At 30.5% G+C, this 18,631-nt stretch overlaps 3 protein-coding genes across 17 annotated transcripts in view; 2 read left to right on the plus strand and 1 right to left on the minus strand.

Moving 5' to 3' along the window:
- Window positions 1-18,631, minus strand: part of LOC115246207 (disks large 1 tumor suppressor protein) — a 496,657-nt gene that overhangs the window by 368,938 nt on the left and 109,088 nt on the right. The gene's annotated exons all lie outside the window — the stretch shown is intronic.
- LOC115246208 (elongation of very long chain fatty acids protein 4-like) lies at window positions 6,240-9,975 on the plus strand. Of its 3 annotated transcripts, none has more exons than XR_003885636.1 (5): window positions 6,240-6,639; window positions 7,018-7,207; window positions 8,173-8,475; window positions 8,727-9,129; window positions 9,799-9,975. XR_003885636.1 is itself a non-coding variant. In XM_029824899.1 (4 exons), exons 1-4 carry the CDS (start codon window positions 6,594-6,596, stop codon window positions 9,561-9,563), a joined length of 792 nt encoding a protein of 263 aa, XP_029680759.1. In that variant the 5' UTR covers window positions 6,246-6,593; the 3' UTR covers window positions 9,564-9,926. The 3 variants fall into 3 exon arrangements, 1 of the variants encoding a protein (XP_029680759.1); XR_003885635.1 differs by having other exon boundaries at window positions 6,303-6,639; window positions 6,933-7,207; window positions 9,799-9,972; XM_029824899.1 differs by lacking the exon at window positions 8,727-9,129 and having other exon boundaries at window positions 6,246-6,639; window positions 6,933-7,207; window positions 9,396-9,926.
- Window positions 11,597-16,854, plus strand: LOC115246210 (elongation of very long chain fatty acids protein AAEL008004-like). Its single transcript, XM_029824900.1, has 5 exons — window positions 11,597-11,823; window positions 14,803-15,001; window positions 15,243-15,514; window positions 15,820-16,122; window positions 16,397-16,854. The coding sequence occupies exons 2-5, from the start codon at window positions 14,956-14,958 to the stop codon at window positions 16,559-16,561; spliced, it is 786 nt and encodes a 261-aa protein (XP_029680760.1). The 5' UTR covers window positions 11,597-11,823; window positions 14,803-14,955; the 3' UTR covers window positions 16,562-16,854.

Genomic DNA, 18,631 nt, shown 5'->3' on the forward strand with positions numbered 1-18,631 from the left:
ATTCCTGCTATCCGATCTGCGCTGTAAAGCTCGTCCCGTCGAATTACTCTCTCGGCTCTCGTCGCCGCTCAAAAATCCTCGTCCGGCATGACGATGCGATCGGTGAATCGTACGTGTACAAAAAGCGCACTAAAGGAGAAAAAAAAAACTTCAACAACGCAACGCGTAAATAACGCATAAAAAGCGTCAAAACTACACACAATAGGTCGATTATTTTTTATATTTTATATACGCCGGAAAAATCAATCTTTTTTTCGTGCACGAAATCACCGTCGGCGGAACAAATAGAGGAGTCCCTCGCGCGGGTGGATGACGCGCAACGATAAGTAGAAAAAGTCAACGCCGATGTCCGGCCGTCGTTGTGGCGCGCGGCGAGCCACTGACTACCTCCGCCAATTCCACGCCTCTCCCTGTTCACCCCCACCCTTATCGTACACCACCACCTACATATCCATCCCTACCACCTAGACTACCCTCTCAACGCACCCTTTCCTCAACGACCGCCGGCGCAAACGCCACGATCCTCCTCATCCCTCTTCGCGCGGAGGATTCGAAGCCACCGTTTCGGTTGTACTCCCAACTCGCCCGAGATGCAGTTTCGCTCCTCCTTTTGCCGAGGGCCTAGCCTACGGGTCCTTTTTCCACTTCTGATGGCTTTACGCTCGTCTCGACCCTGTCTTATAATTTAGACCTTAATCTCGGAAGAGAGTCTTCCCTCGAGATTACGCGTATTTTATTAATTGGTTATCAAGAACTAAGCTAATCAGTTAATTACTAATTATCCGGTAAAAGAGAGGGTAAAAATCTATACAATTTGTATTTGTATAAAATAATTTGATGCTATGATACATTTATCTCCGTATGATGATATAATTTCATTACCCAAATTTGTTAGTTATGATAAATAGTTGATTTACCACATATAACCAACGATATAAAAATTCCTATTAACTCCTGGCACTCCTATCACAAAAAATCACGTTCAGAAATATTGCACAATAAAATGCCAGTTTGTTGCTAAATGTGAATGAGTGGCGGTGTTAGCTTGCCTACAAGAGTAAAATACATGCATATAATAGAGATATTTCGAACTTATTGTTAATAAAACATATATAAATATTAAAATATATTACTTTGTAAAAAATACTACAGAAAAAATTTAAAAAAAATAATGTTATCATCTTTGATGTTTGTAATAAATAATTATTAGATGTGACTAATCTAAATTTTTAACTGTATATAATAAGACAGATAATATTGAAATACAAAAATACAAGCTATGCTAATTTGATGCTACAAACAAATTGGTTTTTGGATAAACATATAGCAAAATAATATATCTATATACATAATATGTAATGCAAAACTAAAACCATAAAACGAAATACTATAAGAAAATGCGTTATATGCGCTAATACTAAATTTTTGATAAAAATTTATATAAAGTTTATATTATAAATGCATTACACTTCGGTTCGACTTCGGCACACATCTATTTTTAAATTATTTTTAAGCTTACATTGGCAATATTACACGTTCTTAGATTTTATATAGCGGTTCCTATAGAATCTGTAGAATAAGAACAGATTTATTATCAAATTTCCAATGAAAACAGGTCCGAAAACACTTGGTACTAGACAACTCGGGAATAATATTTGAACTAACAATAAGTAAATTATCAGTACGGTGAATTGTACCTCTTTGAATAGAAATCGGACAGTTTATTAAATAATTCGTTACACACATACACACACACAAAATCCATTTTTACATATTATTTTTTCTTCTTCTGTGTGTGTGTGTGTATGTATATTTATATGTATTTATATATTCACGAACATACGAATACGTTTCGCGAACATCTCGATGACAAATTCTATATGTCAATTTGCCATTTGTAGAATAGTTATGGATGGCTTTATCGGATTAATCACTTTCCGTATAGTCGGTCCAAATGTAACAAGCAAATAGTAAGTGTACAGAGCAATTGAGTAAAGTGATAAAAGTCGTCATTCCACTAGCAACGTACTTTATGTAAATCCAGCTAAACACACAATTGGGCTGGGTAAACACACAAAATGGTGATACACGTGTAGAAACGAGATCTAGTTGTATTTCTTTTTGAGCACGTATATGCCTGTTTCGATGAGGTCGGCCAGCTTTAAGAGCAATAACCACTACATAATCGTAGACAACTATAAGAATCCGTATAATTTGTTAAATGTTTATGATTTATTTATAACATATATATAATTTATAAGTAGATGTGTGTGAGATTCATACACATGTAATCGTTTTCCATTATTCAATGGATTTTACTCTTTAGCATTATGCGACGAATCTCGTTATCTGACTCTGAATAAAAAATCTTATCAGGAGCAAATCACATAAAAACTTTTTAAAACGGATAATGTGTAATTAATAATTGAAACTGTGAGTAAACTGATAAGATGTCTGATTAAACATGTACATTGAATTATTGATTTTAAATTTTCACATTAGAGATACATAATTAACAACATACAATTCTGTAAGGGCCAGGCTTGTGTGAATAATCAACCGACATGCAAGTTAAAGGTATTTCCGTAAACCAACCCGCGGCGATATGTTCGATAGCAGTTAATAGAAACGGTATTTGATATATAGAATTGATAGCCAATTGTTTGTTCTTTGATCTGAAAACTCAAATACAGATTTACAATATGCAGTCTTATTAGTTGATAATCTTATTAGATAAAAACTATTCGGTGAAGAGATGTTTTTTGATTCTAAACTCACTTTAAACAATTTTGATATATCGTAGAAATAATATCTAGCTAATATTATTTCTTAAATAAATTATATTTCTTTTAAAAAAAATATTTTAAGTACCTTCAGTTTTTTTACTGTTATGCATTCGTCGATAACTAGAATGACAAGAGAGAAAATGACTGTCATTCCGATGTTTTATATACTCATACTCACACCGGCCATTTCTGTCCAGTAATAATGAAATGCTTTTAACAACATCATCATGACGGACATAGATTTAATATTTATAACGTGACAATGCACTCAATAATCGATTATCATTGAAATCTTTCAAAATATTTTAAACCGGTCAAATCTTCAACAACAACGACATATACGATTTTACACTCACTTTATATGTATATTTATACCCTTTATTTATACGGTACACTTTGTACTATTATATATTATTCGGCATTTTAAATACGCCGAAACCGTGAAGACGAATATGTCAGGCGTCCAAAACGTTTGTATCCATTCTACTCTTTTTAACATTAATTGTTAATTACAATTTATTATTAATAATAGAATGTTTACTTTATTCGCAAAAACTATGCAATATCGTGGTACTTAAATGCAATAGGGAATTATATGCCATGTATATACGAAATATTAAGACATTAATAGTACAATTGCGTTATCATAATCGTTATATATAAAAAAATTTAGATTTTTAATTAGACTTGAGATATTACGTCTTATAAGTTAGCGGAACAGAATGAGCAGAATCAATTCTAATTAATATTTTTATTTGTTGCTCATTTGTTGCTGATATTTGTAATCGAATTTGCATCAATCATCTTCAAAAAAATGAAAACGCTTTCAAATATTTTGTTTCTAGAATTCGTATAATGCAAGTTTATATATATAAATTGCATATGTGACATACATTTCATAAAAATTATATAAAAAGTAATAACAGTTTTGTATAAAAAAAAATATTTTATATTTTTATTTAAAAAATATATTATTAAATTCATTGACAAAATATCCATTGTATTTTGTGAAACTACTAGTACACTATATATATATATGCAGGAATTTATTTCATAACAAAACATGCAGATAAACACATTCAAATAATCAATCTTTCTTCAATTTTTATCATTTAACCTTATTCAAATACAAAGCAATTTATTTCCATGCTCTTTTCTGAAGAATTGTAAATTCTTAGCATTTACATTTAACGCCAAGTTATACCTTAACCGAATAAACAACTTTTATTTTACTATCATTTCTTTTAATATTTCTTCTTTCTATAATTTTTTTTTATAGAATTTCTTCTATAGAAATCGTAAAAAAAAATATCAATTTATTAATAAATTTATTGTAAAGGGAGAATTAAATTTCAGGACGAAGCAAGAAGATCTCGAGAAGCGAGATAATCAGAAGATTTGCATAGAGTATAGAACATTATTAATTCGACGAATTACAACCATAACGAAAACTGTCAATTTATCATTTGCATGACGGTTACGAAGCACTTCTCAAGGTTTCTTTTAGCACAACATGTAGTAGATAGTATACATATACATATACAAATGCAAAAAAAAGAATATATGTTTATCTATTTTTTCAGACAAAGAATCATCTTCATCAGATTTATTATCTTTAAAATATTATCACATGGGCATATTACAAAATTTTATGCAAAAATAAATTAATGATTATTATCATAAACTAATTGTGTATATTTTGTGTCAACGGTTAGACGGCATTTTTTATTACGAAAAATAATTTGTAAAATGCTTAATTACGAATCAGTAGTTATCTTTATAGACGGAATATTCAATAAGAAAGAAAATATCAAAAGTTTAAAAGTACCTCCTTTTTTAACATTGATTGATTTAAATAATATTTTATTATTTATTTTATATTGTATATTTATTATGTATTATGTTTAATTAAAAATATATATTTTTAGTTATTTATTAATCTATCTTTTATTTCTCAATAACTGCATTGAATTCAAATGAGAAAAAGTAACTCTCCAGAAGTTTGTTCCCCCTCCCCCCCTGTACATACTTTCGAGATAAGTACTGAGACGGAAGCGAAAACTTTTTGCCACTAAGGAGCTATCCAGACTACGACTTGAAAGTAGTAAAGTCTGCAATATTGCAGAAAGATATATTAAGCATGGCTAATCGAGCTTCTCCATAATCGATTGAGCGAAAAGAGTCTCACCAAAGCAAAATGCTTAAACCCATTCAATTCAGCGATCCCTCAAGAACGTCTCGCTTGTAAGCACAATTTTTTTTTTTTACCTCGCGTCTTACGAAAACTTGTCTAGTCGCGACGAAAACACTGCTCTCGAACGTAATTTACACCATGGCGTAGTCGATTGGGCGTCGTCGTATATCGATGGGAGGGCAAGTATCGAGGGCTGTCGCCGACAAGCCCGTCCTCGGGACTGCACGAGTCGGATTTTCCCTCGTATATCGTTTTTCGCTTGTGTATATCAATGTGTTGCTTTTTTTTCTTTCAATCGCCAGGTAGAAAAAGAGGTCATCCGATAGATTGAGCTCGTCCGCTTCAACATGAACATCCATATTCTTTGCCAGGTTGGCGCCGCTTGCACCGTGAACCATGTATACAGAGTATCGGATAGTAGCATTTGGTAAACGAGAAGCGATGTTTCCGCGAAGACTGAAGTAAGTTTTTTTCCGTATCAGAGTTTAATCAAACGTTGTCAATAAATCTTTCCCGTAGATACAAAGCTTTAACGTCTAATGTCATATCAATTGACCATAAAAAGATAAGAATCCGTTAAAGAAAATAATATATAACTTAAATATATCATAAATAGTATTTAAATATATTCGAAAATTAAGAAAAATGAATTTCTTTCAGGCTCTTACGTGTTTAGATGAATAAGCAAAAAAATGGTTTGTAATTGCAGCAATATTTTCGAAACTGCTCTCGAAGTAATTAAACGGTCGAGTGTGATTCATTTTCGGGACCGCCGCGCTATTTCGTCGATGCGTCGCCGCCGCAATGAAGTTTCCCTCGCGAGATATATTGTAGTTACCGGTGCAACATTAACGGCACGGCCTTCCCATCGCGGAAGCGAGGCGACGTCACAGAACAGCAGAGGAACACGGAAGAAAAGGCGGAATTCCGGCGCCAACCGGGATCCGGTGATAATTTGTCGCGGGATTACCATCGTCGTCCGAGGGCGCGTAAAATAATAGTGCGCGTTTAATATGAAATAAATACGAGCCCCCTCTTTCTCTCTCGCTCGGCGACTCGGGAGGGGAGATAATACCAGCGCGCGGCGTGACTGAGAACTGACACGATGTATACTGGGTGTAAGTAAACAAACGCATATGGACAAATAATATATAAGTAATGTTGAATCTCATCTTATGTTCAGCTAAAATAGAATTCTCTGATTACCCGATAGATTAAGATTGAATTTTGTTGTAATTTATTTTAATTTTCTGCATATATGCGTTACTCTTATGCGTTACGTATGAATTATATTGACATTGTATTGACACTATAACACAGCGATCGACGTTAGATCATATAATAGAAAATTTATATTCTTGCATACGGAATCAAGATCAAAGTTCATAATAGCACAGGGTATAAGTACAATAAAATAAAAATTGCGTGCCAGATGACTGTGTGTATTACATGATTATGTGTCATCGATTTTGATCGTTAAGTCTCGATACTGAAACTTTACAATATAAATTACGATAAATAATACTAGCCAAACGGTGAAATTTTATCATAAAGCAAAATCTAACAGACAAGATTATTAAACAAAGTTCGACAAACAAAATTGCCGATCTATTATGGATTTCTTGCAAGAAGTTCAACGTTTATGGACAGACCAGCTTGGTAAGAATATTGTTTAAAGCCATTATAATATATTAACTTGAAATTTAACGATAATTAATAAATATTTTCAATTCTATTAATATATATTAATATATATTAATCAAGATCAACATTTAAATTCTACATTTCTACAAATATGATCTAACTCGCAGGCTCAGATGTTACCGTAGTATATCTATTATGCTCTACATACGCTGAAGTATGTAGAAATGTAGAATTTAAATGTTGATCTAACTGCATGGTTTTTTCATGATCTGTTTGCCCATAATTCAATATATTAACTTAATTTTCAGATCCACGAGTAGCTGATTTTCCTTTAATCCAATCTTCTTATTATGTGCCACTTATAATATTCGCGTATCTGTATTTCGTACTCAGGTGTGGGCCTCGATTTATGAAGAATAGGCAGCCATATTCACTGAAAACGTTTATAAAGTTGTATAATATTATACAAATTGTGGCAAACACTTGGTTGTTTTATGACTACATCGATGCCGGTGTGTTCAAAAGTTCAAATTTAGTGTGTTCCCAAGTTCTTGATTTCTCCTACGATTATATTCCAATGAAGGTAATAACTTACATATAAAACATAGAAAAGAATATATATATCATTGACAGATGTCTATTTAAAGTCTAATCTTGAAAGAAATTCAGTACGCATTTGTCTGTATTAAATATAACTTTGTGTTATACACTACTAAAAAAAAAAAAAAGAAAAGAAAAGAAAAGAAATAGGGAACACTTTTCATACCCTAAACATTTGATTATTTTTGGAACTATTTTCGAAACAAAAAATTACAAAAGCATTTTGAAGCTTGAAGTTTTAACTTCAACACGCTATCAATAGTTTAAAAAAATTTTTTTATCTTTCTTATTCTGTGTTTTAAAAAAGAACATATTGTTTTGTTCCTTAAAATTATATGTTTTTAACACTCTGCAGCTCAATAACAAAATTTCTTGTAGGCAAAATGTTGTAGTTTATGGAATTTGAGTTGAATTTTTCGAGAGAAATTTTTTATCGAACTGCAGAGTGTCAAAAATACGTAATTTTAAGGAAAAAAACGATGTGTTCTTTTTTAAAGCACAGAACAAGAAAGATAAACAAATTTTTTTAAACCACCGATAGCCTGTTAAAGTTGAAACTTCAAGCTTCAAAATGCTTTTTTAATTTTTTGTCTACGATGATTTTTTGTTTCAACGATTTGAAAATAGCTCAATTTTTAGGATATGAAAAGTGTTCCCTATTTGTTTTGAGCAGTGTATTTTCGTTAAAATAAAACAACTCGGTAAGTCTTCGGCTAAGTTTTATTTGAAAAACAATAGCGCAAAAAAAAAAAGAAATGTTAATGGTATACATTTTTATATATCAAAGTATTCTTATTTTAATAAATGAATATGTATGTCAACACATATATTATATGTATATATAATGTCATAATTACGCTATTTATCACTTACTATACTCATACATATTCGTTTTGTAAAATAATATACAATGCAAATTAATTAATACATCTGAATGTTATATTGCAGTTATATAAGGCCACATTTTATTATTTTCTGTTGAAAATCTTGGATTACGTCGAAACAGCCATATTCGTATTAAGGAAGAAAAATAATCAGGTGTCTGGTTTACATTTATACCATCATATATCTACCTTACTTCTCGCATGGATTGCTACAAGATATTTCGCTTTTGGTCCCACACTATTCAATTTCGCGCTGAACAGTTTCATACATGTGATAATGTACACCTACTACTTCCTAGCAGCTTACGGGCCAAACATTCAAAAGGCTATAGCACCTATGAAACAGTGGATAACTATAGCACAAATGGTAAATGCTGCCAATTTTTTCTGCACATTTTTTATGTGGAATAATCTGTCATTTCTATTCTCTTCAAATTACCTTATTTACTCATGTTTAATTAATATCCATAATATATTATCCATAATATTATCCATAAATCTCATTACATATATTCGTATACTATATAAATATATATATTTTTTATCTTTAAAAATCTCCCTAAAAACATCATCCACCAAAGTTAATGATATATTTGTAATGTTTTCTTTATATTGTAGGTGCAATTCGTCATACTGATAATATATGTTTCGCAGAACTTTCTGCCAGGTTGCAAGATAGTGACGCATTGGGTGGTCATAATATACATCGGAAATTTAATGATGAATTTCTATCTGTTTTATAATTTCTATCAAAAGGCATACAATAAACCTAAGAGGAAAATCTAATAGATAGTGAGATATATGCAAATTCGAAAAGCATCGATTATTGTTTGTTTTTACAATCGAATGTTTGTATCGTAAACTTATCGGGATCAAAAAACGTTATTTTTCGCTCGCTTTCTCACCTTAACGTCATTATACGATAAATGTAAATAATAAAAAGAGCAGCGCAGAACACAAAGTTTATTTTATCGATAATCAGCTAATGCACAATACTAATGAACAAATTTATAGTATGAACATTCGATTGTATGGTAAATGCTGCCAATTTTTTCTGCACATTTTTTATGTGGAATAATCTGTCATTTCTATTCTCTTCAAATTACCTTTTTTACTCATGTTTAATTAATATTCATAATATATTATCCATAATATTATCCATAAATCTCAATACATGTATATTCGTATACTATATAAATATATATATTTTATATCTTTAAAAATCTCCCTAAAAACATCATCCACCAAAGTTAATGATATATTTGTAATGTTTTCTTTATATTGTAGGTGCAATTCGTCATACTGATAATATATGCTTCGCAGAACTTTCTGCCAGGTTGCAAGGTAGTGAAGCATTGGTTGGCCATAATATATATCGGAAATTTAATGATAAATTTCTATCTGTTTTATAATTTCTATCAAAAGGCATACAATAAACCTAAGAGGAAAATCTAATAGATAGTGAGATATACGCAAATTCGAAAAGCATCGATTATTGTTTGTTTTTACAATCGAATGTTTGTATCGTAAACTTATCGGGATCAAAAAACGTTATTTTTCGCTCGCTTTCTCACCTTAACGTCATTATACGATAAATGTAAATAATAAAAAGAGCAGCGCAGAACACAAAGTTTATTTTATCGATAATCAGCTAATGCACAATACTAATGAACAAATTTATAATATAAACATTCGATTGTATGCATATAGTAGAATACTGATATTTTTTTCATTTATAAATATATAAAATGTAAATTTAGAAACAAGAAGCTGTTAATAATAATCAATAAATGTCCCAATGTTCCGTTTCGTATACGTTATACAACTCCCTTTGTTAAATATTTTGTAATATAATATATTACATTCTCTAATAAATTTTTAAATTATTTATTCTTTGTTTATATATTTTCTATGATTTGTATACAAAACTATTTCTCTATAGCTGCATATCTAATAATAAACTTAAATATTGTTTTGTTGAATAATATCACGAATTTATTTGATGTTATCTAATATTATCTGTTTGATCACTATCAATATAGTCTGCGTGACAAATTTATATAATTTTATAGTTATATCAACACAGTAAACTTTCTTCCGGCAAATGTGATGTATGTCGGTTGCATATTCTTGTTAACGTAAAGCTTAATCAATTGACACAGTGATATATTTTTAGGTTTATGTTTAAAATATATATATCGCCAGTATCACTTCTTAATACATACTTATTAATACATATTAATAATGGTTTCCAAGTTTAAAAAATTCCTGCTTGCTTTAACTCAAATTCTTATATTACATACACTTTTATTTTCTCTCTTTAATAATATTTAAAGTGAAAAAGCTCAAGATAATATTATCCAATCGAGATGTCATAACGTAAAACAATCTATAATTAACAGTAACAATATGATATTTTCTTCAACGTCGACGTAAACCGACCCGATGGGAGTTCTCGCAAATGTCCCCTAAATGGGAAAATTGATAAGATTATTGCAAATAAACAGAGAACATAGTTTTGGTTGAAATAATTTAATAATAAGTTTATAGTCAAACGCATTCGACAATTGGTCGAGATAATTGAGAAAGCGATCAGCGGAATATAACGACGAGATATCAGACCGAGAAAGAGACGACGAAATCTCCCATCATTGGCATATCAACGAAGCAGCGAGTCAGTGGTCAAAATCGTCACTCTAAGGAAGGACGTGGAACAGTCCACGAGTTTACAATGAAAAGTCTTAGAATCGTTCTCCCGAAGGGTTGGATCACCGCTATTAACCAGATTATTATAGACAAGTTATTGAGAAGAATTTGTTAACTAGAAGCATTATAAAATGATGGAATTATCGAAGACGACACGGTTTATCAGCAATTATCATATGTAAGTTATCATTATTAAACTTATAATTTTGTTTAAGACAATCTTTTCGTTCTACAGAATTTTCCGGTTTCTTATAATTCATTTCCAAGATTCTTCCAACTTCCCACCCCTGAGTTTCTTTCAATATTTATTATATTATTAGTTTTACTAATTTTTCATAAATTAGTTGGCGCCCATCGTTACAGTTTAGTATTAATTATATTGTGAGCCCCAACAGCCACGGACCCGGCCGTGTTAAGTGTGGGCTATTTCTTATTATTTTAACAAATTCAAGTTAATAAAATTATAATAACCAAAAAGAGTAGCCTATCTCATAACAAATATATAATTCATAACAATCTATATTTCTGCTATTTCTTGATATAAATTAACATTTTCTAAAAACAGCATAAAGCAATTAACCACAATAAAATAATGAGAAAAAAACAAAAAGAAGATTTCTTATTTACATGAAATATAGTCAATCGTATAATTTAATAATTACATAAAATCCCCTTCAAGTTAGTTGAAATTATTTTTATTATCAAAGTGTAATTGTTGGGAGTCACGTTTAATCCTACGCTCCTGAGCGCCTAGTTACTTTGGCGGAATGCTGTAGTCAGTTCCAGCAGTGTGCCAGTCGTGCGTAGCAGTATTCCCGATTACTCGTACTAATCAATTCTTTTTCATTTGTGTTCTTTTTAATCCTTTTGTAATAAGTATTTTTTGCTGAGTGCAATAAAAGAATTTATTTGGGTTGTCATCTATACATCGCATCAATGACCTCCTGACATGAATTTCGAGAGCATATGCAACGCACGAGATTCCAACGAAGGCACGACGCATCGAACAGTAATGTTTTTACTCTGGTTATTCAATAAAAACGCATATGGGATATTAATGTTAATAACTTTTAATATTAATTTGGTATAATGTATTATCATCGAAATTTTGATTCCAAATGTCCCTCTGCATCTTATAAATTAATTTATATAATTAATATTTTTGACGTATGTGTGCACAACTTTGCTACAAAAATTGCACATATGCACATACAAGTATCCAATTAATATAATACGTCAAGTTTGTTTATATCGTTTATACCGTTTCTTTATCAATTATATTACAATCAAAAGTCTTTATTCAATATTATTATTCCAATTTATAATAATATTTAGTATATTTTTATTCTATTCCGAAAGATCTGCATTTTTAACTCTTTGGCCCTTATTCTGAGCTCACATTTAGAGGCACATCTAAAGTGCCACATTTAGAGGCGCAGATAAATGTACTAGTAATACGACTAAAGTCAGTCGTATTCTCATCGCACATTTATAGCGCCTCTATCTTAGAGGTACATTTATGATATTAGAGGTACATTTATTTATTTATTTACCATGTTGTATATATATTATGCTTATTACGCGCATAGGGCACTGTGATTGGCCTTCAAACAGTTCATTATATCACGCGCCATAAGTTAAATTACTAAATTTCACTTAGATCTTTCTTTCTACTGCAATATAAAACGCAAACGCGCATATAATTGTAACAACATTCTTTAATTAACCGATATTTTTGTCGGAGCTTGTGATCATTATAAACGTCTTCAAAAACGTCTATTCTATTTCGAAATATCCGCGGGTCACGATTACGCACGGCTTTTATTTTCCAAATTTTTCGATCGCATGATCAATGGCTAATATAATATATATATTATGTAATATATTAATTTGTCTATTAGCAATATATTATATACGTTATAGTAATATATGTATATATTACTATAACATATATATTACTATAACATTATATAATATATTAATTTGTCTATTAGTAATATATTATATACGTTATAGCGTTACCTAACATAGCGTTACGCACGCGATCGCCGGCTCGGCCGTCGAGCCTCGTGCGGTAGTAGGGGACATTAACGCGGAATAGTGTAAGGAAGAGAAGTGATTTCTTTTAATCGATGTCATATCGAGCAAAGTTTGATTACATTAATAAAATTGAGCGAATACTTACAGTAGAGTGAATCTGTGCATTATCAATTATAACATATTTGTGATAAATACATTATTGGAAAATGATTATGAATAAATCGAAGGAATATTTAGAGATTTTGGATGGCCATGTCTTCGATAACGATAAGCTGGTAATTATACGCGCGAACGCGCATTCATGTATTTAATGTTTATTTGTATTTTATATATAAATGTAATTAATGCGTAATTAATATTTTTAGGTTAACTTACAAATGGCTAAAAGCAATGGCCCTTATTCTGAGCTCACATTTAGAGGCACATCTAAAGTGCCACATTTAGAGGCGCAGATAAATATACGGCTAAAGTCAGTCGTATTCTCATCACACATTTATAGCGCCTCTAACTTAGAGGTACATTTATGATTTTAGAGGTACATTTATTTATTTATTTCATGTGTTGTATATATATTATGCTTATTACGCGCATAGGGCACTGTGATTGGCCTTCAAACAGTTATTCATTATATTACGCGCCATAAGTTAAATTAGTAAATTTCACTTCGATTTTTCTTTCGACGCTACTGCAACACAAAACGCAAACGCGCATATAATTGTAACAACATTCTTTAATTAACCGATATTTTTGTCGGAGCTTGTGATCATTATAAACGTCTTCAAAAACGTCTATTCTATTTCGAAATATCCGCGGGTCACGATTACGCACGGCTTTTATTTTCCAAATTTTTCGATCGCATGATCAATGGCTAATATAATATATATATTATGTAATATATTAATTTGTCTATTAGCAATATATTATATACGTTATAGTAATATATGTATATATTACTATAACATATATATTACTATAACATTATATAATATATTAATGTGTCTATTAGTAATATATTATATACGTTATAGCGTTACCTAACATAGCGTTACGCACGCGATCGCCGGCTCGGCCGTCGAGCCTCGAGCGGTAGTAGGGGACCGTAGGCGTCGCTTCACATATCGGCCCGAAAAGGGCAACTATCTCCGAGCACTGACCTAGTTTATAATATATTTTAATACGTAAAATAAATTCTGTCCGATCACAGTCGTTCCATTCTTTAAGAGGAATGGCTATGATTGGCCAGTGTAATACGTATTAAAGTATATTAGTGTAAACTAAGCCATAATTAATAAAAAGAGAATTAATATTTATCGATCGATATTTATTGATATTTATCATTCGAGCCTCTTTTAACTTTTTAATTTTATTATTTATTTTAAGCCATAATCGTCAAATACATCCATGATATTGCAATTGAGTGTGCTCTTTCAAGCTAGTTTTGCTTCAAAGTGCAAGATTCTTCGTCTTAATTAATCCTTCCAAGTGAAAATAGTGTCAAACAAAATGCACTCTTCATTGCACTTTACACAACTATACTTTTAGAAGAAATTTCAGAATTGACCAAATATCATTAATATTGTTATGTAAAAAAGTTATATTATTTACAGAAACTTGATCTGTAATAATTTTATTAATGAAATCAATTGTATAACAGTGATAGAATTAATTAAACTTACGAAGCATCAAGTACAAGCGCCGGTATTACATATAAATGTACGTATAAATGTGCCCTCGGGCACATTTAGTGGTACGTTTATCGAGAATGGCATAAATGTGCTATAAATGTGGTTTAGAATACGATTTTCACTATAAAGTTGCGCATTTAAGATATATTTACATACAAATTTAAATTCCATGCAAATAATTTGAATTTGAAATGATTGAGAATTTACATTTGTACATGATTGTATAGATTATCATAAATAAAACTTTCAACTTTATTTTCTAGTCAGAAGTATACTAGTAAGAAGCCAATCAGACAGAAATAACTTCAACAGTGAATGTTTAACTTTTTGGATATCGTCGCAGCTAAGTTCTCGTTAAGTTCTCTTTGCATTAGGTCCTTTTCTTTCTCATAGTGCAAATCAAACACAATCACATAATGGATTTGTCCAAAAGATTTCATTATTATTGGACAGAACTGGCGGGTGAGTTGCGCATTAATATAATGATAGATAAATGATTCGATGTTTTCTGCATTTCTCATGTTAAGATTAGATGATAGAAATATCATTCACGTCATATAGTTATTCAAAGAGCGATTTACTAATTTAAATAATTTATTTATTAAAACAAAGTAAACAAAAAAAAACAAGTCAAAAAGAAAAAAGTCAGTGCATATTTTTCAAAAAACGATATTTCTAACAAAACTTGATTCTAATTTTTCAGATCCACGAACAAACGATTGGGTCCTAATCGATTCGATATACCAAATTCCACTTATAATAATTATATATTTATACGTCATCCTATATTGGGGTCCTCGATTTATGAAGAACAGGCCGCCTTATTCTCTAAAGACATTCATAAAAATTTATAACATTTTTCAAATCATAGCGAACGCTTGGCTAGTGCGAGAACATTTAGCCGCCGGATGGATGAAAGATATACCGTTAACTTGCATGCCTGTTATTTATTCCTACGAACCACATTATTATAAGGTACGCAAATAAATTTTTTTATATATCTTTACACGTACATTATATAATAATATGCTTCTCAAGAACGTGATATAATAATATGCTTCTCAAATACGTCACGCAATAAGATGCACGGATGGTAAATATATCGAAAAGAGGATCCAACCTTGATAACACATATCAAAGTCAAGGTCATCGGTGGTGGGTCCCTTTTTCGGTATGTTTACCAAAATACGGATAATTGATGAATTTTTCAAGATGTACAAATTGTGTATACATTTTTTACAATAACATACGATATATTAATATTCGAAATTTAATTGCAGTATATTCAAATCCTGTGGTGGTTCCTATTGCTAAAAATGATCGATTGCATAGAGACGATAATGTTTATGCTGAGAAAGAAAAATAAACAGATTTCGGCCCTGCATTTATACCATCACGTATCGAGTCTGATGTTTAGTTGGATAACCGTAAAATATCTAGCTGGAGAGATGTCCACGTTCGTCACGTTGGTTAATTGTAGCGTGCATGTAATAATGTATACCTACTATCTTCTCGCGGCATTCGGACCACGTGCTCAAGCGATCATTATGCCGGTCAAATCTTACATCACCATTCTTCAGATGGCAAGTATCATTATTGTAGCCTAATTATATTATAAAAAGAATACTAAGTATATTTAGAAGTTTATTTCAAGTATTATCACGTTTAAAAAATCAGAATAATTAAAAGATTATTTTAAGTATTAGTAAACAAAATAAAAGATAAAAGAAGATATAAAAAGAGAATACAAATATACAGTAGATTTTATGTTTATATTTTAAAAATTTTCCCCTCATTTATTTATGAAAAAATTAAAAAGTATAAAATTTGATGTTGATTTGTTTGTCATATAAATAGGTGCAGTTCTTTGGTTTCATACTCTACACAGTGCAAATTCTTATGCCAAACTGTCATATACCAAGCCTTTTCGGCATTATGTTTTTAATAAATGTGGCAATAAATTGGTTCATGTTCTACAAATTTTATCAAAAGTCGTACGTTTCATCAAAAGTGAAACAATAAAACAGGAAAAAACTAAATAATTACTAAAGAAGAAAAATAATTTTGTTAAAAATATACAATAAAAAAATGTAATAATAATTTATCTATATAAATATTTACGAGTATAAAATTTTTTTTTATAAAATACACTATATATATATAACATAATTTTAATTTACAAATATTATCATCATATATATACTTATTGTAAATTATATTTATTGTATTATATTTACTTTTTCGTTCTTTCATCTTTAACTATCAAAAACGAATAAATTATTGTATAAAACAAATAAATTATTATATGAAACAAATACTTTATTGTATATAAATATATATAAATACGAGTGAAATTTATTGACAATTGCTTGAGAGATTCTGCGCTATTTAAATTTTTAAGAAACAAGACTAAGCTTGACAAGCATTTTGTACGAAAAAATAAATTCGTGTTATATATTCGCATTTCAATTGGATTTATACATAATAGCGTATACAAGTATGTACATAAAATATAAAAATATAACATGTTTAACGTGCAATAGAAGAAGTCTGTCAATTTGGTATTAAAAATAATCAAAAAATAACGATTTAAATAGAGTTCAAATTCCTAAATATAAACGTTTAAATTTCTATTTAAATGTTTAAAACACATCAATCTCGATTCTCTACTTCGCCTTTCACCACTTTCCCCTTTAATTGATACGCGGTATCCACACGTGTATTCTCGGTGTACAAGATATTGCCATTGCGAAGCCGTAGGACAATAAACGTTCTAAAGCGTAAAGTCGAACATATCTTTCTAGTATATTATTTCTGATAAGAGAATAAAAATACAATTCTTCGAAAGTCGTGGTCTTTAACTGAATTATATGATACGTTCAATTGAAACGTGGACTACAGATCAATGTTTCATGAAAGTCTCAGTCTATGTTTCATTTGAGAACGTATCATATATTATTTCTCGGAAATAAATTGATATTTTTCTCAATTTAAATTTAATATTTATGGTTCAGTTAATGGTTTTCTTACACTCTATATACTAAAATGCAATTCTTTGATTTTTTTTCTATATGTATAATCAATAATATAATATAATTGAATAAAAAAGTTATAGATGTGTTTATTATTTTACATCACAGATTATTATATAGGATCCTTGGAAGTTAATAGTTTTTTAACCACTAACGATTTCGGTTTACACTGGGAGCATATTCAGGTGTGTTCGCTACTTGACCTACTTGTGTTGATCTTAAGAAGACCATAATTTTGATGAAGGTAAGCGCAGAGTCGCAAGTCACGATAAAGAAAGAGCCGCAGAAAAGTTAAAAATTTGATGAAGCTTTTGGGAAGGACTTCGTCGACTTATAAAAAAAAGTACTTGGTTTAAATAGGTGATATAGTTTCCAAAAGATACGTTTTATCCCACCATATAGTACTTGAGGATAAAAAAAAGAAATAAACAGACTTAAAAATTTTTTTTTCACTCTTACCTATAAAGTTAAAACGTGTTTGTGCTATTACAATATTATACATTTTGTAAGTGAAAGTTAAGTTTGTGTTATATTTTTTGTATTTAATAAATCTGAATGTTGTATCAACATTTTTTAAATAGCAGTAAGTTCTATTTAAGAAATTTTTAAAACGTATTAGGTTCGCAGCCGGCTTTTGTATCTCAGGGACTGTTATATCGTCTCTACACATTGTACTTCGCCGTGTCTATTGTCTTCGCCAACCAACGGCACGACAGTCAACGTGATGTCTGATGACGGCGACAATGTGACGGTACGTTTCCATAACATAACGCGCTGTCATAGTTTAGTTTCCAGCATAGAAACGAGGAAACTGAAAGCCCTTTTCCCCGCCGCTCCGACCGATTAATAAAATTCAGCTGATGTTTGCGTTATGAACGGTTGAGCGCGCATTTTGATCGTAAAACTCATTTGTAATCGGACATTAGCATGACAGTAATATGACAGTTTCATAGCAGAATTCTAATTATTCAAAAGCACGGACTTAGGAATAGAGGGGCGGAGTCTAAAATCCTAGTTTAGGCAAAGGGGGTGTTATCTAAGGCATGCGGGGGGGAACCGC

Source organism: Formica exsecta, unplaced genomic scaffold, assembly GCF_003651465.1.
Source record: "Formica exsecta isolate Colony F162 unplaced genomic scaffold, ASM365146v1 scaffold140, whole genome shotgun sequence".
In the NCBI taxonomy this organism is placed as follows: Eukaryota; Metazoa; Arthropoda; class Insecta; order Hymenoptera; family Formicidae; genus Formica; species Formica exsecta.

Excerpts from the sequence above, each read along its gene's own strand:
- LOC115246208 (XM_029824899.1), top strand. The coding sequence starts at position 6,594 with ATGGATTTCTTGCAAGAAGTTCAACGTTTATGGACAGACCAGCTTG. Across the intron at positions 6,640-6,932 it reads TTTATGGACAGACCAGCTTG|ATCCACGAGTAGCTGATTTT; the intron begins GTAAGAATATTG and ends CTTAATTTTCAG. Across the intron at positions 7,208-8,172 it reads ACGATTATATTCCAATGAAG|TTATATAAGGCCACATTTTA; the intron begins GTAATAACTTAC and ends GTTATATTGCAG.
- LOC115246210 (XM_029824900.1), top strand. The coding sequence starts at position 14,956 with ATGGATTTGTCCAAAAGATTTCATTATTATTGGACAGAACTGGCGG. Across the intron at positions 15,002-15,242 it reads TTATTGGACAGAACTGGCGG|ATCCACGAACAAACGATTGG; the intron begins GTGAGTTGCGCA and ends CTAATTTTTCAG. Across the intron at positions 16,123-16,396 it reads ACATCACCATTCTTCAGATG|GTGCAGTTCTTTGGTTTCAT; the intron begins GCAAGTATCATT and ends TCATATAAATAG.